Source organism: Dama dama, chromosome 4 (assembly GCF_033118175.1).
Source record: "Dama dama isolate Ldn47 chromosome 4, ASM3311817v1, whole genome shotgun sequence".
In the NCBI taxonomy this organism is placed as follows: Eukaryota; Metazoa; Chordata; class Mammalia; order Artiodactyla; family Cervidae; genus Dama; species Dama dama.
In genome coordinates this window covers 59432235-59453676 of record NC_083684.1, presented here as the reverse complement: position 1 = coordinate 59453676, position 21442 = coordinate 59432235, and the positions used below count along the sequence as shown (strand labels likewise).

General features: G+C 60.7%; 1 protein-coding gene across 2 annotated transcripts in view; it reads left to right on the top strand.

The window, feature by feature from the left end:
* STRN4 (striatin 4) overlaps positions 1–21442 on the top strand; it is a 24851-nt gene extending 3409 nt beyond the window's left edge. Inside the window, exons 2-18 of one of the 2 annotated variants that reach the window (XM_061139671.1) lie at positions 3733–3836; positions 4312–4385; positions 5311–5389; positions 7454–7651; positions 9744–9885; positions 13124–13283; positions 13828–13941; positions 14306–14400; positions 16205–16380; positions 16467–16514; positions 16884–17005; positions 18058–18228; positions 18375–18515; positions 18969–19067; positions 19248–19334; positions 20039–20276; positions 20504–21442. In XM_061139671.1, the coding sequence (XP_060995654.1) occupies positions 3733–3836; positions 4312–4385; positions 5311–5389; positions 7454–7651; positions 9744–9885; positions 13124–13283; positions 13828–13941; positions 14306–14400; positions 16205–16380; positions 16467–16514; positions 16884–17005; positions 18058–18228; positions 18375–18515; positions 18969–19067; positions 19248–19334; positions 20039–20208 (1980 nt within the window). In that variant the 3' untranslated portion in view covers positions 20209–20276; positions 20504–21442. Of the gene's footprint in view, positions 1–3732; positions 3837–4311; positions 4386–5310; positions 5390–7453; positions 7652–9743; positions 9886–13123; positions 13284–13827; positions 13942–14284; positions 14401–16204; positions 16381–16466; positions 16515–16883; positions 17006–18057; positions 18229–18374; positions 18516–18968; positions 19068–19247; positions 19335–20038; positions 20277–20503 lie in introns of both variants that reach the window. The other variant, XM_061139670.1, reaches the window with a different exon arrangement.

Below are 21442 nucleotides of genomic sequence, written 5' to 3'. Positions count from 1 at the left end.
GTGGCACTTCTGCAAAGGGCAGCAAGCTTTTTTGAGGACAAGAGGAACCTCGGGGGTGGGGGGGGTCTGACTGGACATTGAGGGACGAGCAGGGACAGTGAGTACACTGCTGCAGGTGGAGAAGATGGGGAGCTGGTTCCCGCCGCCCCCCGCCAGCCTCACAAGGGGCTCTGAGGGATCCACAGGGACTCAACCCTGCCAGAGCCTGGGGAGCGGGGAGTGGAGTGCCGGAGACACAGGGCCAGTTGGGACTGAAGGGACTGGGAGGGGCGGGACAGAAAGCTTGGGAGGGGGAGAGTCAGCAAGCATTCCCAGGAGGACTGAGATAGCCAGGTTCCTCCCGTGCCGCCTGGATGGCGAGGGAACAGCCGGAGGAGAGGCGGCCGCCCTGTCTCAGTGGCAGTGGGTGGAGGTGGTGGTTGGGTAGAGAACTTCCAGATCCCGGCCTTACCTGCCAGACCCGGCAGCCATGGCCGTGTGTGCAGGGTGGGAGGGCCAGGCCCGCAGCGCTTCCCCTCTCTGCGGCATTCCACCAGCTCAGGACACTTCACCCACGTGTTTTCTGGTTCTCCTTCTCCTTTCTTTTCCGGAAGAACTGGGAAGGAGCCCACAGCGCAGAGTGATGTTCTCGCATCATCATTCGATGGGCGCTCAGGGCTTGCTGTGGAGCAAGGGGGCCCGTTGTGGGGTGAGCAGGTGTGACGTCTGGGTGTGACTCTGGACCCTGCTTCTCCCCCTCCACTTTCTTCCCCCACAGGTGAGGGCCACCTCCTTGGTACCCTCAACCCACGCCTCACCCCCTGCCTGTTCCTAGTTGGAGCCACTGTCGTTTCTCCCTGGGATCTGCCTCGTTCTGTGACTGGTTTCTGGGCTTTTAGCTGGGCCCTCTCCCTGCCCCCCCGCCCCCGAGCTATCATTTCTCCACATCGCAGCTTGTGGAATTACCTTCAGATGATGTAAGTTTGATGATGTCTCTGGCCTGCTGAAAAAACCCTTCCATAGCTTCCCCTCTGCTCTTACGGTGGATTTCAAACTTGTCTGCATGGTCTGTGATTCTTTGTCAGGCCAACAAGCTTCTCTGACTTCCCTCACTAACCCTTTTACACATTCTCGCATGGAGCCATACCAGCCTTTATAGAGTCTGCCTTTCTCCACCAGCTGCACGCTCCACCCCTGGCTGCCTGCTAAGCAGGCTCAGGTCTCAGCTGAACTGTCACTTCTTCACATGGGTGTCCCTCCTCCCCAACCCCCTCTGCTCCCTTCCTGGGGTCCGAGTCGAGTCGTGTGTCAGCTGTGGCTGCTCGTGCCTGGCCCGTGTCCTGGACTGAGGGCTCTGTGGGGGCAGGAGGTGCTCACCTTCTCTGTTACTCCGCAGCCCCGCGCCCTGAACCTGTCCCATCACGGGCGGGCAGTGTCCAGGGGGGAACGCCTGTGGCCTCAGCGGGCGGGGCAGGCACCTGGCAGCAGAAACTTGTGGGTGGAAGCCCAGAGAGGTGAGGGCACGGGGAGATGGGGACCTGGGGCGTGTGTTTGGTGATCCACTTCGTCTTCTCCACCACTCTCCTCACCTTCTAAAACTCGCTCAGGACAGCATTGATTTGGGTGGCTGAGAAGATCCACGAAGGACATAAATTCAGACTCCCGAGATATTGATCATGTGTGTGTCTGCCTGTCTGGCCTTAGGTGTTTATGTACATACGTGTTGATTTAAAGTGTAGGGAAAAGAAGTTTTGGGAGGAGTCCCTTTCTCTCAGTGGACAGGTGAGGTTTATTTTCCATAGCACACCTGCGACAGGTATTTATTTGTTCACTGCGGGTCCCACACCCTCCTCTAAAATAGGAACTTCATCTTGTTCAGTTCTGTGTCCAGGATTGTATCTGATACATAGTAAATATTTGTGGAGTGAATGAAAGATACTTTTGTTGTGTATTAACATATGCAAAGGAAGGAAGTCTACCTTTGCAGTTATACTTATGGGGTAAACTCCTTAGAAGTGGAACTGCTAGGACAAAAGGAATGTGTATTTAACATGTTTGTGGATGTGGCCAGATGGCCCGCTGGAGGGGTTTGTGAGTTTGTGGCCCCGCCAGCGGTGTCTGAGTGTGCCTTTTCCCCAGGCCAGTGCTCAGCAGTACTCAGCCCACATCTGAATCTCTGCTGACCTGAGGGAGAGACCTGGTCCCTGGAGCAGGCGGCGGGCGATGGGAGGCATTTGGGCACAGGGCTGTGTGGGGCACAAGTGCCAGGGGCAGGGAGGTCAGGGCGCTTCGAGCCCCAGGGCGAGGAGGAAGCGTGTTCACGGGCATCTGAGAGGCCACCAACGGCAGACAGTCCTGGAGCAAGGCTTTGGGAATGTTCACCGCCTGGCAGAGGTGTCTGGGGGCTCCTGAGGGAGCTGCGGAAGTTCTTCAGCAAGCACGTGATGTGTGAGGGTCAGCTCCAGGACGATGCAGCTGCCTGGGGCGGGGGGAGAAGGAGGCCTGACAGCCACAGACCCCTCTGCTCCGTGGTCTCAGGCATCCTAGCTTCTGTGAAGAACTGGGCCCTGGGACTTCCCTGGTGGTCCAGTGGTTCAGAATCTGCCTTCTAAAGCAGAGGATGCCGGTTTGATCGCTGGTCGGGGAACTAGGATTCTATATGCAGTGAGGCAGCTAAGCCCACAAGAGAAGCCTGTGGACCACAAGGAAAGATCCTGCATGCCTGCATGCCAGAACTGAGACCCGACGCAGCCAAATAATTAAGTATTTTGAGAGAATAAAAATAACAAGAGGTGGGAGCTGGCATTTGTTAGCCCTTCATCTGTGCCAGGCTTTGGGCTGAGAACAACTTAACACGTGAGGGGCAGGCACTCTCAGGAGCCCCATTTTCTGGAAGGGGAAGTGGAGGCTCAGAGAGGGCTGACGACCCTTGTAAGATTGTGCCTCTCGGAAGTGGCCAAGCCAGGCCTGAAGCTCGGGCGGTCCCAGCCGGGGTCAGAGGAGCGCTGGAGGGGAAGCCAGGGAGGAGCGTGGCGCTCAGGGCTCTGGCACTGGGCTTCTGGAGCATGGTCGGGGGCCAGGAGCCTGCCTCGAAGGCTGTTGGTGTCTCCAAAAGGCCTGTTGACGGGCCAGAGCAGATGGGGGCAGCCCGGGCCAGCAGACGGTGTGAAGTGGTTGGCAGGGGCCCGGGGTCATGTCTGTGGCACGTCTCCCTTCCTCTGGGCCGACTCCAGCAGGACGGTCGGTCCCCACCGTGGAGGTCGGGCGGCAAAGCTGTTGCATTGCAGCGGGAGCCAAGCCGAACCGAGCTACCCACTCCTGTCCCTAAACTCCAGAAGCAGCTTCCCACACCCCCCAGAGACAGAAGCTCTGGTTGAACAGGGCCATGCCACCTCCCCCAACAACCCTGGGGACGGCGCCTGCCCAGGGGTGGGGGAGGAGGCGCCCAGGGCTCTTAATACCTACCGCCCCCACCTTCTCCCCAAAGGTGGGGGCTAAGGGAGCCCCAAGCTGTCCCCAGTCTGTCTCTCTTCAGTCGTTTCATCACGGGTGACAGGGAAGCAGATCCAGCCGCCTTCTCACTGCTCCGCTGAACCCTGGCTGGGGGTCTCCACGCTTGAAGAAGTGGCTGCTGCGTGTCCCTGGGGTGGGAGGGGATGGGGGAGCTGGAGCTGCTTGTCCCCGAGCGAGTGAGGGACACAGGTCAGTGAGCCTGAGCTCTGCCATCTATCATCCCCTTCTGTCCGCCCACAGGCTCAGGTGGCCTTCCTCCAGGGAGAGAGGAAGGGGCAGGAGAATCTCAAGACGGACCTGGTGCGGCGGATCAAGATGCTGGAATACGCACTGAAGCAGGAGAGGTGAGCCCCGCCGTGCCCCGGCCTGCCTGCCTTCAGGGGTCGAGCCCCTGGGAGCATCCTCTCCTCCATCACTCAGTACCGCACGGTCCAGGAGAGGGGGGCAGAACAGGACCTCGTGGGTGGGGTTCAGGGCAGACCGCGAGCAACGGCTTCATCATGGCAGCGACCCACCATGTGGGAGGAGCCACACAGTCCTCGTCTCATGCCTGCCTTCCAGGGGCCCGATGGGTTCAGGTGAGGCTTCTGGAGGGAGAGGACTTCTTCAAGGACTCAGAGCTGGGACGGCAGCCCGGTGTGCCCGGCTCCCAGCAGCGGGCTCGCCACAGTGCCATCTGTACCGCCGCCTCCGCCACGGCTGCTTCCCAGTCGGGCAGGGCGGAGGAGAGCGAGAACCCGGGCTCTGGGATTCTGGAGGCGAGGGCTGGCCCTGCCAACGCTTCGGTTTCTCTCATTCGTTCATCATTTGACCTTTTAGGGCCAAATACCATAAACTGAAATTCGGGACAGACCTGAACCAGGGGGAGAAGAAGCCAGAACTGTCGGAACCAGGTACGCACTACCAGCCTGATCCTCCCCGCATGCCCACCCCCTGCAAACCGAGCGTGACAGAGCAGAGATGGACCCCTGAGTCTCCCAGGCTCCACGGAGAGCAGGCGTGGCCGGGACCGGGAGGGGTCGCGTCTCACTCTTGTTGCCCTCCTGTGCGGGGCAGGGGGCGGGGAAGGCCTGGGAGTCCTGTCCGTGGTCCCTCTGTCTGAGGCAGACACACGAGGCCCCTGAGGGTCGGAGCTCCTAGAAAGAGGCATCAGTTCACCATCGGGGAAGTAGGGAGGGTGTTCCAGGTGGAGGGAGGGGGGTCCAGGAGCGCGGAGACGTGGAAGAGTGTGGTGTGTTCACAAGGTGAGGCTGACGGCGACCATTGTTCTTCATGTCGGACGCCGACCAGAGTGCCTTCCACAAGGACAGGGGTCTGTGTTGACTGATACAGTCCAGGCACCTAGCTGGCCACATAATGGATGCCTGATAAATACTCGATGAGGAAAGTAAACAGGCTGCCTCATTCAGTCCTCACAGCAGTCCCAGGAGGTGGGTGCTGTGGCTGTTAACTTTGTTTCTCAGATGAGGAAACTGAGGCTCAGAGAAGTAAACCGACCTGCTCAAGCCACATAGCCGGGAAGCGGCCGAGGCGGCCTGGGCCACGGTCGTCTGCCCGTTCGCTCAGAGCCCAGCCCGTTTCCTGTGTGGGGAAATAGCAGAACAGAGTCTGAAGACAGTCCGGGGACGGTCTGGGGAGTGACCCAAAGAGACTAGAGAGGAGGAGGGCAGGGGGAGAGGGAGGCTCCAGGCCCTCTCAGCAGGTGGCTCCGCAGTGACTGATTTGGGATTGAGGGTGAGGACAGGGCCGGTGGAGGAGGTGGTGGGCGCCTGGGTGGTGCCCTCGAGACAGCCCGCCTCATTTCTCTCCACCCCGCAGTCTCCAATGGCCCCGTGGAGTCGGTCACCCTGGAGAACAGCCCGTTGGTGTGGAAGGAGGGGCGGCAGCTTCTCCGACAGTGAGTGCGCGCCGGGCCAGGGCGGAGGCTGGGCCAGGGAGATAAGCCCGGGGACGCCACAGTCCTTCCTGTCCCCACTGGGGACCATGAGCTCTCAGGATCCCTGCTGGCCACAGCCGGGAGGGCCCGTCCCCCTGTCAGGGTGGAGCACAGGAAGCCTGGCAGGAGGCAGCCCTGGGGGACCCCCACGCTTGGAAGGCAATCCCATGTGCCTTTTTTCCCCCCACCTAAGGGATAATGTTAAATTTTTGTTGTTTTTAATTAAAGAGATATATGTGTTTTAGAAAACTTGGGAAACAGGAAAACATAGAAAAGAACAAAAATCACCCATAATTCCACCACCCAGGGAATTTCGTGCCCCTGTAAACATTTTGACATACAGGCTTTCTCTTCTGTATATATGTATTTGTGCGTGTGTGTGTGTGTGTGTGTGTGTGTGTGTGTGTGTTTTATAAAAGCGGGGGTTCCCCCTTTGCATTGTTTCATAAGGCCTTGCTTTTGTTACATGTTGTGAACATTTCTCCGCATTATTAGTTATGTTGTATCATTTCAAGACCTATGTAATCCTCTGTTATGTGGATAATCATAACTTCCTGTGGCCAGTCTCTTGTGTATTTTGTTGAAGGCAGTTTTTTAATAGACAGTGTGACAAACACCAGGAAGTTACTTGTCCGTATCCTTGATTTCCTTACGCTAAACGTCGGAGGGTGTAGTTGCAGTTGCTAGCTTAAAGGGCATGCAAACAGTGATGACAGAAGGATTGTCCCAGGCAACGCTTGCCAGGTACCTGTTATGTGCCTGGCACTGGGCTAAACGCCTGGTGCACCAGGATTCCTCATGTAAATCCCTAGGCAGTGTAACTGCTAGTGTTCCCCTCATTTTCACAGATGAAAAAACGAGGTGCAGAGAGGGCTGCAGAAGGTCCCAGCTAATAAGCGGAGGGTCTGACATGTGATCTTAGGAACCCATCCCCAGAGCCCAGCTCCCCCTCCGCACCTCTCCCTGGTGGTGGGGGCAGAGGAGCCTCAGACATACATGCGCATGCCCCAGATGCTGTGTCTGCTGTTGCCCAAGCGCCAGGGTCACGGTCAACAGAAAAGGTTCTGCAGGCGCCCCCTGAGGACCAGCCAGGGACTCCTGTCTCCAGTGTTTTGAAGCCACAGATACCTATAGTTGAATTTTGTTCTCTTTTTTTAAGCATTTAGGCCAGTCTCAGCTGGCTTCAGGTTTTGTAATCATGGTGGTGGTAAATGCTTGTGTGTAGAGTAAGTGACGGAAGTTCCTACTGACCTCCCTGAACTCGCTCTGCAGAGGAGGTCACTGCTCTGAAGCTCAGTGTGTTTCTTTCTAGGCCTGGTGCGGGGCGTGATACAAATGTGTGTTTTTGTGTGGTCTATCCTTAGGGGCGCCTTGTGTTTTTTTTCTTTTTAACAAACACTTGAATTGTAAGAAACACTTAACTTACAGTTTCTGTTGTGCTATTTATTTCGCATGGCCCTCTCCTCTTTGGGCTTCCCAGGTGGCTCAGTGGTAAAGAATCCGCCTGCAATGCAGGAGCTGTTAAGAGACACGGGTTTGATCCCTGGGTCGGGAAGATCCCCTGGAGAAGGGATGGCACCCTGCTTCAGTATTCTTGGACAGAGGAGTCTGGCAGGCTACAGTCCACGGGCTCGCAAGGGGTCAGTCTCCACTGAGCACTTGGCACTCTGCCTTGTTTATCCTGTGGCTGGTGTCCCACCAGACATCTACTTCCGCAGTCCTCGTCAGCAGAAGTGTGGGTCGGCCCCTGCCTTTAGGTCCCCCAGATGTACACTGTCTCTGTAAGCGTCTGCGACAGCGCGATACCCACATAGAAAGGCTTCCACCGGGAGTAGTCTCGAAGGGGAAGCAGCAGGGTCAGGGGAACGCTTATGTGAGATTTGGGTGTGTTGTCTTCAGTTGCTTCTCCAAAAGGGCTGGCCCAGTTCACATATGCCCCTGCGGTATAGAAAGAAGCCATGTGGCGCCTGACCCACCCAGGTTCCGCCTCCCCTGCAGACCTGTCCTGGTTCCGCCTCCCCGCAGGTACCTGGAAGAGGTTGGCTACACCGACACCATCCTGGACATGCGGTCCAAGCGTGTGCGCTCCCTGCTGGGCCGCTCGTTAGAGCTCAACGGGGCTGCCGAGCCCAGCGAGGGGGGCCCCAGGGCCCCGCCGGCCCCCGGGGGGCTCAGCGGTGGGGAGTCGCTGCTGGTGAAACAGATCGAGGAGCAGATCAAGAGGTGAGCCCTGGGGTCTGGAGGGTGTCCCCCCACCCCACCTCCCATGAGGCCAGTCCATGATCTGGAGTCGCGTCCTTCCTGGAGTGAATCATGGGTTCCTCTGCTCCGGAACCCTCTGTCCCTTGTGGGATGTGCAGGTTCTGTCCTGGGTCCCCCTGGGTGGCCCTCCCCTGGCGTCACCTCCATGCTGCTGCGCTCCGCAGCTCCCCTCCGGCCCGGCCCCGCCCGAGGCGCCAGCCTGCGCGCTCCCCAGCAAATGCCACGTCCCTGGGGGATCTGGGGGGCGTAGCACGACACGTGGTCACTGCCCCCCGGGAGCTCTCCCTTGCTCATTCTCTCATCGGTTGTTTGTCAGAAAATAAATTGCTGATGATGTGAGGAGGTCTATGAAAGGCAGTGAGAAGGCAGTGGGAAGGGACTTCGCTGCGTTCCAGTGGTTAAGACTTTCCCAGGTCGAGAGCTAAGATCCCGCATGCCTCGTGGCCAAAAGCCCGAACATAAAACAGACGCAATATTATAACAAAGTCAGTAAAGACTTTTAAAACAATCTACATCAAAAAAGAAAAAAAAAATCTTAATTTAAGAGAAAAAGGGCGATGGGAGAAGCAGGACTGCTTAGGACAGGATGACGTTTGGGCAGAGAACTGCGTGGAGTGGAGGCCGAGCCAGCCGAGTAGCCGGGAGGGGAGTGTCCTGGGTAAAGGGTCCGGGACAGGAGGGGCCGGCACGCCCAGGGGCAGGCAGAGGCGGGTGTGGCGGCAGCGCTGCCTGCACGCGGTGCGTGGTCTGTGGTGAGGCTGAACTCTCAGGAGTCCAAGCACAGTGGGCTTATCGCGGGCCGCGATAAGGAGCTCAGAGATGGGCTTGTGGTTTTGAGCCAGGGTGTGACGTCATCTTGGTCTTCTTTGAGATGGAGAGGCTGACTGAGGGCCGGGCTGGGAGCAGGGAGGGCCGGTCGGAGACTCCTAGAGACGTCCAGGCCAGAGACGGTGGACGTCAGCAGTGGAGGGGTGAGGCCGGTCCGCTTCTCAGCAGGTTTTCAGCGGGAGCTGGTGATAATGAAAGGACTGGCTGTGGGGGGAGTGGCAAAGAAACTGGGGTGACTGGAGGGTGGGGTCTGAGCAGCTGGGAGCAGTGCTGACCCAGATGGAGGAGATGAGTGAGGGGCTTCAAGGGGGCCATTCAGAACGAGTGGAGTGTGCGAGGTCTCTGTGAGCCCCGTGGCGAGGGTAGGGGCAGCGCTTGACTCATGACTATCTCCAGTTCACCAGCACACAGGTGGGCTTGAAAACCATGGGGCTGGGCAGTCACTGAGGCAGAGGGTGCAGAGATGGCGCCAAGGAAGGAGCCCGTGCCACGTGTGGAGGCCCCCAGAGGAGCAGGGGGCTGGGCGGAGGCAGCTCGCATGGGGGACGAAAGCCCGAGCAGGGAGGCTGGGAAGTGAGGACTGTGGGGTCTCTACTGAGTGGCACCTGTCCTCCCGGGCAGCTGACAAGGACACTTGGAGCATCAGTCCGGTGGTAGCCTCCTTTTGGGAGGCCGTCCGCATTTATCTGAACTTCAAATTCTGCCCGCAAGTCACGTTTGGTGGCAAATGACCTCCTTGGCTCAAACTTGTCGTCCCCAGGGAGCCACTCAACAGCAGGCCCGAAGGTGGACAGGTGGTGCCGTCTGGCATGGGGAGGGCGCAGGCCGTGAGGGGCCCGAGCAGTCCCGGGCTGACCGGTCTGGTCCCACTTTGCTGTCACCGGGTGTGTCCCCGCCACTCCCTGCCTTGTGTGCATGTGGTTTGGCCGTGGGGATGAGGGCTGCAGAATCAGCGGCGATCTCGTGACCAGCTCTCTGTCTGACTCGGCACACGCGGGGATGTGTGGTCAGGGTCGGGGGCTAGTCTGGAACTGGGGGAGGGTCAGAGCTCAGTGAGGGGTCCAACCGGGGTGGGCCTGGCCGAGGCTGGGCTCCAAGCCCTGTGCGGGGTCAGAGACAAGGCTCCTCTGGGGTCAGGCTCCTGCCCCCCAGCCTCCGCGCACTCCCAGCCGAGCTTTGTCGTCTGGCAGGACTGACAGCCCCTCTGCCCCCCTGTCCTGGGCAGGAATGCGGCCGGCAAGGATGGCAAAGAGCGCTTGGGCGGCTCGGTGCTGGAGCAGATCCCCTTCCTGCAGAACTGCGAGGACGAGGACAGTGACGAGGACGATGAGCTGGACAGCGTGCAGCACAAGAAGCAGCGTGTGAAGGTGAGGGCGCGAGCCCGGGGGGCCCCCTATGCAGGAGGACCCCCCTGCATGCAGAGGCCTCTGGGGATGTTCTCGGGCTCCTCTGAGGACTGGTCCATCCCTTCCCCACGTCCCCATCTCCTGTCTAGCCGTGCTGTGGCCTCTGGTCCCTTCCGAAGCGCCTTGGTCTTTTTTGTCAGGGCAACCCTTTCTCCAACTGTACCCTCATTGTTCTCTCCACATTCCCTCCTTGGGCTCTGATGTTTCCAAGTGGCCTTTCCTGAATCATCAGGCCAGGCCCGCCCCAAGATGCCCTCTCATGGCGCGTTCTCCTTCCCGCCAGCCCAACCACAGTGGGACTTGGAAATGTTCTGATGCGCCCCCGGCTGTCTCCTGCAGTAGACTGTGAGCTCCCCAAGCCAGCGGCTGTGTGGGTCTTTTCTGTTCCCTCCCCAGCACCCTTAGGGGATGTGGCCGAGCCACCAGCTTAGCCTGGAGTCAGGTTGGGGAGCTCTGGGGGGCACTTTGTAGGATGCAAGTGTCCAGTCTGCTGTTGGTGGCAGGACCCAGGCCCAGGGACACTGCTCACAAGGTGGAGAGTCCAGGTCTTCTCAGCTTGGCCTGGAGGTCGGGCTCCCACCACGTTTCACCCCTGCTCCTGAACTGCCAGAGCCCAGTGCTCTTGCCATCCTGATGGCACTGTCCTTAGGCGGGGCCTGGTCTCACCTGTTAGTGTAGACCTCTTGGGCCAGACTCTGTGCTGGCAGCAAGGACATGGAGACACAGAGGTCTGGTCCCTGCAGGAAGGAGCTTGTGGCCAGCAGTGGGCTTATAGGTAGTCACAGGCAGGGACATGCACCCATGAAGGGGGTGGGGGGCCTGTGGGAGAGGAGACAGCCTCGGGGGCTTTCCTTGACCGTCTCTTCCCACCCGAACTCCAGCCCTCCCTCCTCAGACCCGCCTCAGACACCCCCTTCTCCAGGAAGCCTTCTCTGATTCGCCCTTGCTCCCCTTCTCCCTAGAAGGTCAGGAATCTCCTACGGGCTGCCCCATTCTGACCGGGACCACCCTGGGTCCTCCCTGTCTGGTGTCTGGCCTGCCCCGGCCTCCACTCTGTATCCAGGGCCTCCACCATGGCTCAGCGCAAGGTCCGGTGCTCAGAGAGCGCGCTGAGGGGACCGGAGCGCCAGGAGCCGGAGCGCTGGCCTTGGGGTTCCAGGAAGAGCAGGGTGTCTCCGAATCCAGAACGCCTGGTCCCTCCTGCCCCCTGGTGGATTTCCACTCCTTTCTCAGGTCTCCCTCAGCCCCCTCTGGGAAACCTCCCCTCTGCCCTGCACTCCTGTTAGAAATGCTCGCGTGCTCCCTGCGGCGGTCCCACACACCCCGTCGGGTGGCTCACGCGTCCCCAGGCCTCTGTCTCCACCAGCTGACCTTTAGTGACCAGACCGCGATTCAGGAGACCCGCCCATGAGTGCCTCCCAGAGTGGCCACTGGCCTGGCTCTATAACCAGGGGCACGTGATTCTCTTTGTCATGGTGTCAGCCTCAGAGATGGATAGTCTGTTTCTGAGTTGTTGAGGAATTCATTAAAATGAGTCCTGGCAGTTCCCTGGTGGTCCAGTGGTTAGGACCCGGCACTTTCACTGCTGCGGCCCAGGTTCAGTCCCAGGTCAGGGAACTGCGATCCCATAAGCCACCACATGGCAGAGCCAAAAATGAATGAATAAGTAAAATCTGTATGTTTGAAAAATAAAATAAATGAGTTCACACCAGGCAGGCGCGTGGCACCGACGGTCCCAGGAGGTAAAAGAGAAGCAAGGCCCCTCTCAGGGACTGAGCCCTACCATCGTCTCTCTGGGCAGGCCGTCTGAACCTTGACCCTAGGTCTCCTCCCAGAAAGGAAGGGGAAGGCAGTCACATCCCATCCCCCTCCTCCCACACAGGCCAGAGGCTGGCCCCTCAAAATGCCCTAGCGCAGCCACCTCCATGTCCGTACCCTTGAGACCCAGCTTGGGGTGCTGAGGATCTGGGATGGAGTCACCCACGCCCCGGAGGAATTCGCAGCCTGACTGAAGCAGGACACAAGCTGGGGACACTGAGGAGGGGGAAGACTTCCTGGAAGAGGTGGTGTTTGAGTCCACTGGTCCCGGAGTCCCAGTGCTGAGGGCGAGCTGTATCCTAAGCCAGCACTGAAAGCAGAACTCATATCCAAACGGTCTTTGAAAACTCTGAAACTCTTTAAGCGACGTAAGTGCAGTCTCTGAAGTGCCTCCTGGACGGCACTTGATGTTAAACATAGTGGTGCTTCGGAACCGGGAGGCTAACGGACTACGTGTGAGATGTCACCTCATGAGGGGAGACGCAGGCGCGATGCTGCCCCTCCGTTCACAGGCCTGGGATGGGCTCCAAGCTTGTGGACTGAGGAAAACGAGAGCATTTGGTTCTCAGCCCTGGTTACGGCTGAGTGTGGGAAAACTCAGACTCTGTATTCACTCACCCAGCGTTCTGTTTCTCAGAAAGGAAGAACTGGGGTGTTTTCTCATTCTAAAAGTAGCTCCTGCTTGTTATATAAGAAAACAAAAATGCAGCCAGTATAGGAGGTTACCAGGAAGACTTGGAGACCCCCAGGTAGCCTCAGCCCAAAGCTTGTCTTTGATGTATGTGGAGTGGCTTGGACCTGGGGCAAGGGGCTTCATTCTGCTCAGCCTCAGTTTCCTTAATCTGTAATATGGGAGTAATAATTAGAAGAGTGGTAACTGTTCGTGGGGTTGTGAAATCATATATGCGAAGCTGAGTCAGTGCACTGAGTAACCTAGAGAGGCCGGCACTGTGGTAAGTGTTCGTCATTACTATTGTATCCACGGATCTGATCTCACTTTGTAGTGTCTCCTTCCATGCCCGTACACCCATACACCCAAATATAGCTTCCCTCGCCCCCGAAACAGGTTGTCATATTATCTGACATTTTTTCCTGAGAAGTGTACTGGGCTGGGAGGCAGGGCACGGGGGAGCAGGAACAGCCTGAGCGAGAGGAGGAGGGCCCTGTGTGGGGGTCACGGCAGCAAAAAGGGTCTCCAGAGCCAGGCTTGGGGGCTGGCACGGCCCAGGAGCCCTAGAGAGGTGCAGCCCTGAGGGCTTCCAGTAGGGGGAGCACGGCGTCAGGGTGTGGGACTGGGGCCGGCCAGGAACCCTGGTTTTTCTGCTCTGGGAGACCAAGTGGGCTGGGCCCTGACCTCTCTCTGGTGGTCTCCACGCCCCAGCTGCCATCCAAGGCCCTGGTTCCTGAGATGGAGGACGAAGACGAGGAGGACGACTCAGAGGATGCCATCAACGAGTTTGATTTCCTGGGCTCGGGAGAGGATGGGGAGGGCTCTCCGGACCCACGGCGATGTGCTGGAGAGGGGACCCACCATGAACTGGGTGAGTTGGGGGTTTCCTAGCCGGCCTTCCTCACCGCAGGCGCACACTGCCGCCTGCAGCCTGCAGCTGCTTCCTGCCCCAGGGTCCCCACCGGACGGATATACTTCCTGAGGGGAGAGTGGCCCCGGAGAGCCGGAGGCTGCATCGCCGTGGCCAGGCCCTCTCCCCTTCCCTGGAAAATCTCAGGGGGTCACAGGCAGGCCCAGCTCTTCCTGAGGCAGGGCCTCCAGCCCTTCACCCCTGGCCAGTTGGTGGACCTGGGGGGATGGGGAGGGGGAACAGGATGCAGACCCAGCGCGGGGGAGGCAGGGGGGCAGCGCTTCCTGTCCTGTGACTCTGAGCTCTGAGGCCCCTGGGGTCACGTAGGATGACGGGGGACTGAGGCCATGCAGGGTCCCCTCTCTGTCTGTCTCCTCTGCCTGTCTCCCACCCCCACTTGGAGCCCAGGGCTCCCCAGCGCCCCCACAGTGGCAGGAGAGCACTCTCCCCACGTGGCTGAGTGGCTGGTTAGTGACGCCTGCCCGCCTGCGCCCTGTGCCTGCAGAAAGCCGGCGGGTCAAACTCCAGGGGATCTTGGCTGACCTTCGGGATGTGGATGGGCTGCCCCCCAAAGTGACCGGCCCGCCTCCTGGCACCCCCCAGCCCCGGCCCCACGAAGGTAAGCGGCCCATGCACCCTGGCCCAGTCCTGAGGAGCCCATGGCAGAGGGAGGCTGCAGAGCTAAGCCCCGGGCTTCTGTGTCCTCAGGGTCGAGGCCCAGCCTCTGGTCTGCAGCCTCCCTGTCCCAAAAGTTCGTCTGTCTATCTCTGTCTCCCTCTTTTTGTCTGTCCTGCCCTGTCTGTCTGTCTGGCTCTCCCTGTCTCTTTCTTTCCAGCTGTGATTCTTGATCTTGTTCTCTCCCTGCCTCTCTGTCTCCCTTCTCACCTCTCTCCGCCTCTCTCTGTCTCTCTCTCTCTCTCTCCCGGCCCCTCTCTGCCCCCTCCCTCCCCTCCCCCTACCAGGTTCCTTTGGCTTCTCCTCAGACGTTTTCATCATGGACACTATCGGGGGCGGGGAGGTGAGCCTGGGGGACTTGGCAGATCTCACCGTCACCAACGACAACGACCTCAGCTGTGATGTAAGTCCTTGGGGTGCGCCACCCCTCTTGGGCCCCCCCAGGTATCCGGCGCAGTGCTGGGACTGCCTGAGCTCTGGCCAGGTGCCTGCCTGCACCCAGCCCCTCACGCAGCAGGACGATGTGCGATCATTCGCCAGCTCACCCTGTGTCACAGGGATGCTGATGCAGACAGGCGCTGGGACTGGACGGGGTCACCGAGGTGCCTGGCCTAGCAGGTTCTGAAGCCTGGGTTTCATTCACTGCCAGGCTTCTCCTCTCAGCAGTGCTCCCTCCCACCCCAGGCTTCCATGCAACTTAAATCCAGGACCCACTATGGGCGCGAAGCAGGGGCAAAGGGATGCTGAGTCCGAATACAGCATCAGAGGCAGCAGGTGCCTTTGGGGTGGGGCAGAACGGGTAGGAGTCTGTGCAGGAGGCGGGGATTGTGGACGGGAAGGTGACCTCCAGTCACACACACAAAAAATCAGGCTGATCTGGTATGAGTGGAGGCTGGCGGGCAGAGGGGCTGGAATGCAGAGAGACAGGGCCAGTGTCCTGAACCTGAGATCTGTGGCCAGGCCGCTGGCTCTCTGGGCATCTCTGAAGTGGGCACGTGTGAGCTTGTTCCTACGACGGCATCCGCTCCCTGCACTCAGTGCAGGACACTCAGTGCAGCTTCCAGCGAGACTCCAGGTGATTGGTGATCTCAGCCAGATTAGGCACTCTGGGAGGGCGGCGGGGGCGGGTTGGGAGAGTCTGAGCAGGAAGATGCAGGGTTCTTCTGCTCCCCCAAAATGAAATGAAGACATGCCCCCCCGCCCCCGGGGCTGCATGCGCTTGAGGGGGTAGACCCTCTAGTCCTGAACAACTGGCAGAAGCTTTGACCTCAAGGGACAGAGCCCAGATGTAGGGGTCCGTCGGGGTGCACCTCGTCTTAGGGCAGGGCACTGAGGCTTGCCTGACAGTCTGCCCATCTCCTTTCCCCAGGGGCCCCTCTGGGGGCCCCCCACCTCGAGAGGGACACCATGGTCCATCAGGCCCTCTGTGGTGTCTCGGGGACTCTCCCCCAGAGGCCTGTGGACGCTGCTCCCTGGTCTCTCCCCGGTGCATGTGCTGGTCCCCTGCTCCACTCCCTGGGAGACTTCCCCTGGGACCTCCTCCCGCCTCTCTCTGCAGCCACTCTGCTCTTCCTCAGTCCAGCACCCCCACCGTGGAGTAGTGACGGCTCTAAACCCTCCCGAGGGGCCCCCGTCCCTGAGAAGGAGCAGCAGGTTCCTGAGTGTGGGCCAGCCCTCTAGGCCTCCTTCCCTGCTGCTCTCCCTCACTTGCTGCGCCCCTGGCCTCCTCTCAGCTCAAGATCCGCCTTCGCTCCCTCTGCCTCGGGGACTTGGCACATTCCGTTTCCGCACTCTCTCCCCTTCATTTACCTATAACGTCCTGGTCACGTGTCAGCTCCCCAGGAAAGCTTTACTGACCCGCACAGAGGAGGACGGGCTGCCCGGCACCTTCTCTCCGTGCATCTGAAATTCATGGCACTGCTTGTTGATCGTCTCTGCAGTGGAGATGATCTCTGACATCTCCCCCAGGCTCTTTTGAACGGGGACACCCCCAGGCTTGGGCTCACCATTGCCTTCTCAGAAGCTAGCACGGGCCCTGCGTACTGCAGGAACTTGCTGAGCGAGTGAGGGGGCGCTGCGTGCGGCGAGAAGGAAGCGGTCCGGCCTGGGCCAGAGGCTCCTGTGTGCCACGCGCAGCTCCATGTGGGGCTGGGTATGGGGACCACCGGCCGGGATGGGCAGACCCTGAGGCAACTCCCCCACCCCAGCTGTCTGACAGCAAAGATGCCTTCAAGAAGACCTGGAACCCCAAGTTCACTCTCCGCTCCCACTACGACGGCATCCGCTCCCTGGCTTTCCATCACAGCCAGTCGGCTTTGCTCACCGCTTCCGAGGACGGCACGCTGAAGCTCTGGAACCTCCAGAAGGCAGTCACGGCCAAGAAGTGAGGGCCGCAGCCCCGGGGTGGAGGGTGGGGGCATCCAGGCATGGGGGCGCAGGGTCACTCCCGTCTCCTCTGCCTATCTACAGGAACGCCGCGCTAGATGTGGAGCCTATCCACGCCTTCCGGGCTCACAGGTAGGGAAGTGCCCCTGCCCCCGTGGCAGCCTGCCTCCGGCCCGCTCACTGCCATCCTGGGAGCCAGGGCAGACAGCAGGGTGGCCAAAAGGCTCCAGGTCCCCGTGGCCCTCTGCACATACCCTGTCCTGCTCCCGACGGCGTGCAGGCTTCCAGTGCTCCACAGCTGGTTCTCGGCACAGCCTTTAGAGAAGGGGGGAGGCTGGGGACGGGCAGCTAGCCTGGGTGGCCCAACCAGAGGTCCAGATGCTGGGTTCCTTTTCAGCAGCCTTGAAATACGCTAGTGGCACACCCTCAGGTCCCGTTGAGAGGAGGAGGCGAGCCCAGAGTGTCTGGTCCCCCCCTTCACCCCACCTCCATATCCTCCAGGGGCCCCGTGTTGGCCGTGGCCATGGGCAGCCACAGTGAATACTGTTACAGTGGTGGGGCAGACGCCCGCATCCATAGCTGGAAGATTCCAGACCTCAACATGGACCCCTACGACGGTTACGGTGAGGACAGCTCCCTCCCGTCTTCCTTTCCCCCACCCACCTGCCCCGGGGGGCCTCTTGGTTCCTCAGCACCCAGGCCTCACACTTCGAGAATTCGGGAGGGAACGCCAAGGGCTCCCACTCTGGTGAAGCCTGGGCCCGGGAGATTCAGCACGTGACCGAGGGTCAGATGAGATGAGGCGGCGAGGGCGCGATGGGTGAGTGGTGCAGAGCAGCTCACTGGGGTGGAGCTTTGGGACAAACCAGGCGAAGGCGTGGTGGGCCCTGGCAGCACTCTGGTCTCTGCCTGCATCTGCGTTGTCGAGCGGAGGAGGCAGGGCAGGGGAGGTGGAGACGCTAGCTGGGCCGGGCTGCAGGGTCTAATATCAAGTGGAGAAGTGAGCAGACCGTCCTCTTTGTTCAGTGTCCGTGTGCCTGTCCTCTGACACCTCTTTTGATAATGCTTTTGATCACACACCTGGCTCCATGCTGCAGCGTGTTGGGGCAGAGTTTGGGGATCTGTGTCTCCTCTCAGGATCGTCTCACCCTGTCAAAGGTCAGGGGTCAGCCCCAGGCAGTGTCTGCTGTTCGCCTGGCAGGCTATCACATGTTGGGTGTCAGCGGGGCCCAGCCAGAGCACCCCACGTGAACCCGAGTGATCAGGGAGGCTGTGGTGGGAACAACCAGAGGGCTTTGGAGGAGAGAGTGGGCAAGAAAAGACTGTGGGGACGGAGGGTAGGGCTGACTCCAGGGGCCAGGCTGCAGAAGTCTCGGCCCTTGTTCCCTTAACTGAGTCTTAAAAGGTACGTCCCAAACAGGGCTTTGTGCCAGGCACTGTCACGGGCTTGGGGGAATGGCAGGGAGCCAGATAATCCCTCCCTCTGGAGCTTCCACTCTGGGGGCGTTGAAAGCCTGAAACCTTCAGAGAACAGCTGGCCCGCTGTCGGAGCCTGAGCAGCTCTGAGGGCACGAGGTCTGGGGGGTGACTCGGCAGAGCCGGTGCTCCTGGGCTGTCCGAGCTGGAGCGGGGCCGTGGCCCTGACGCAGCCCTCTCCTCCCTCTGGCTGGCCCAGACCCGAGCGTGTTGAGCCACGTCCTGGAGGGCCACGGGGACGCAGTGTGGGGCCTGGCCTTCAGTCCCGCCTCCCAGCGCCTGGCCTCCTGCTCTGCCGATGGCACCGTCCGCATCTGGGACCCCAGCAGCAGCAGCCCGACCTGCCTCTGCACCTTCTCCACAGCCAGCGGTGAGGGGTGGGGTACAGGGCTGTTGGGGGCCGTGACACCTGGGGTGGAGGCCCCGGGAGGAGGGTGACTCCTGACAGGGGCCCAGGCTTCCCGCCACAGGGCAGGAGCGGGGCTGTTGGCAGCCTTCTGTCCCCTCCGCCTTCAGATCACGGGACCCCCACCTCAGTGGCCTTCACCAGCACCGAGCCTGCCCACATCGTGGCCTCCTTCCGTTCTGGCGACACCGTCCTGTATGACCTGGAGGCTGGCAGTGCCCTCCTCACGCTGGACTCCCGGGGGAACAGCGGTAAGGGGGAGCCCAGGGCCAGGGGCTGAGGTCTGAATGCTTCCAGGGCCCCAGTTTCTCCTGGGACTTCTTTCTCCTGTTGCCCAGTCAGTGGATGGTGGTTACTCTGCCCTCTCCAGGGCTCCGAGCAGGACAGAGATCGAGTCCCAGTCACTGTGCCCTTATGGACAGCTCCGGAGGGCTGGGGGAGAGACATCCCCGGGGACTCTCCTGTGGGCCGCCTGGTGGAAGCACCGCCTTCACGGTCGTCACCCCTCCTGCTCGCCCCAGGGCCACGCAGTGTCCACAGCACAGATGGAGAAGCCCTGGGCCTGGGAGGGAGCGGCCAGGGCGCCTAGCCCTCTTGACGTCTCGGCAGAGGACGGGGATGGGATGGCGGTTCCCCTCTCACCTTTGTCCCTTCTGGTCTTCCTGATTTTCTCCCCCTTGATTTCTGCTCTTTCTCCTTTTCAGGCCCAACCCAGATCAACCAGGTGGTGAGTCACCCCAGCCAGCCCCTCACAATCACCGCCCATGACGACAGAGGCATCCGTTTCCTGGACAACCGCACAGGTGAGGCCCAGCCTCCCCAGGCCCCGCTCACCTGTGCTGGTGGGGGGCAGGGGTCAGCCCGGCTCAGATGGAGACCTCCCAGGGTCCACCTTGGAGGCTGTGTCCCCGCTAACCCCTGCACCTTTCCAGGCTGGGCGCAGAGTGGAAAAGTAACCTGTCGCCCACCCTCTCTCCCTGCAGGGAAATTGGTGCACTCCATGGTCGCCCACCTGGACGCGGTCACCTGCCTCGCCGTGGACCCCAACGGCGTCTTCCTGATGTCAGGAAGTAAGCTGGGAGCCTCCTGGCCCCTCAGGAGTGAGGGCGCGTGCCCTTCCCTGCAGGAGGGGGAGAGGAGTGCTTGGGGGCTCTCTGAGGCTGGGATGCTGGTGGGAGTGCTGTCCGAGCAGGGGTCAGGAGCCCCTCTGTGGCTGGTTAGAGTGGTCACGGGGGTGGGGACAACACAGGAGCCACAGTAGGTGTGCTCCCACATGGCCCCGTTGCATTTGAATGATGTTGGTACTGCAGCCCCCACTGCACACACGTGGAAACTGGGCCTAGAGAAGTCGCTTCACTTGGTCACAGCCCAGCGGGTTGTAGGAATTGACGTTCAGGCCTGTCTGACTCTCAGTCCCCACAAGACGTGTTAGCAGTTAGGGCACCTGCCGTTTGTGGATAAAGACGCCAAGCCCAGTGACCGCAGGGCTGCTCCTCTATGGCATGGCTGGGACTCGGGCAGATGGAGAAGGGGCTGAAACTCCCCAGGGGGGTGAAGGGGGTGTGCTGGCCTGACCAGAGCCCACCCTGCGCCGGGATGTCAGCAAATGAGTGCACACACAAAGGCACGAGCCATGGTGGGTGGCAGAGGGCGGGGTGGCCAGGACCGTTCAGCTGTCTCCAAGACGGCCGGGTTTAGGAGGCGGTTCCGGGCAGGGAGCTGGGGGACCCAGAGCTGCTGGGCGACGGCCTGTCCTGCTCCTGCACCCGCACAGGCCATGACTGCTCGCTGCGTCTGTGGAGCCTGGACAACAAGACGTGCGTTCAGGAGATCACGGCCCACCGCAAGAAGCATGAGGAGGCCATCCACGCGGTTGCCTGCCACCCCAGCAAGGCCCTCATCGCCAGCGCGGGCGCCGACGCCCTGGCCAAGGTCTTCGTATGATGCCCACCTGGCCCCCCAGCCCAGGCCGCCACGCTGGCTGGGGGGCGGGGCCGGGCAGTGGCACTGAGGTGAGGGGATGGAGGGATGGAGGCTTGGGTTGGGAGGGCAGAAGCCCCCGGCACCCTCACTCCCGCCTGGCATTTCCGGAGGGTGCCAAATCCCAATTCCCTAGCTGGGATGCCCTGCGAGAATTACCAGGGTCGCCCCCAGGCGTTGAGAGGAGGGGCCGGAGCTGCCTGACCTCTGGCACCCTGGAGATCGTGGTCCAGCCTCCCCTCCCCTCTGTCTCCCACAGGTGACTCCCAGCCTCGGTCTGGAGGCCCCGAGGCCTGGCTGCCTCCTGCCTGCCTTGGGGCCTGGTGGTGCTATCGGCCCTCTCCCCAGGAGGCCCTTCCCACGGCCTCCCACCGGGCGCGGCCTCCTTCAGGAATCGCTCTCCAGCATGGTCTCTGGGAGTTTTCCCTTCACCCTGACACCCACGCCAGGTCTCTGAGCCTCCTTCTCGGGAGCCGCACATTCCAGGGCTGGGTGTCTGTGGGGCTCAACTTTTCCAAGATGCCAGAAGGTGCCGGGTTCTCTTTTGGAACCCCTGACCGCTCCTCTCCACCTCCCTGGCCCCAGGTGGGAGCCGAGCGTGAGGCCCCCCTATGCCCCTGCTCTGGGTCTGCTGGGGCCCTGGAGCCAGCTGCAGGCCGGATCGTCCTCCCTGCGGGGGCCTCTTCCCCCCGCCACCAGCGTGCCCAGTAATCCCCCTCCCCTCCAGTTCCCTCCGCACAGCTTTCCAGACACTACCCAGCGCCGCCAGGGCCAGTAACTGCCTGGGGAGCAGGTGATGCCCTCGGGGGAGCGCCCGACCCTACCTCCCCCAACACTCCTCCAAGGGCAGCCCCCCAAACCCCCATGGGGTCACCCATGGGGGGAGAGATAGCCTTCTCTTGCCCCTCCGCAGGGCATGGAGGGTGGAGTGGGGTCCCCTGGGCCCCCCGTAACTCCCTGTATATCTGTATAAATAAATGGGATTTTAATGGAGCCCCCTTCCCCCATGTTGTTATCACTGTGTGATAGTCTGTCCGTTTCCACTCCTGACCCTTCACTCTCTTCCTCTATTTATTTCACTCTGTTTTGGGTTCCACCCTGTGCCCCCAGGCCCCCCTCCCAGGTTCCTGTTTATAAGCCCCATCCCCTCTGCCCTGACTTGTACGTGAAACTTGTCTCAATAAACCCTTTGGAGTAA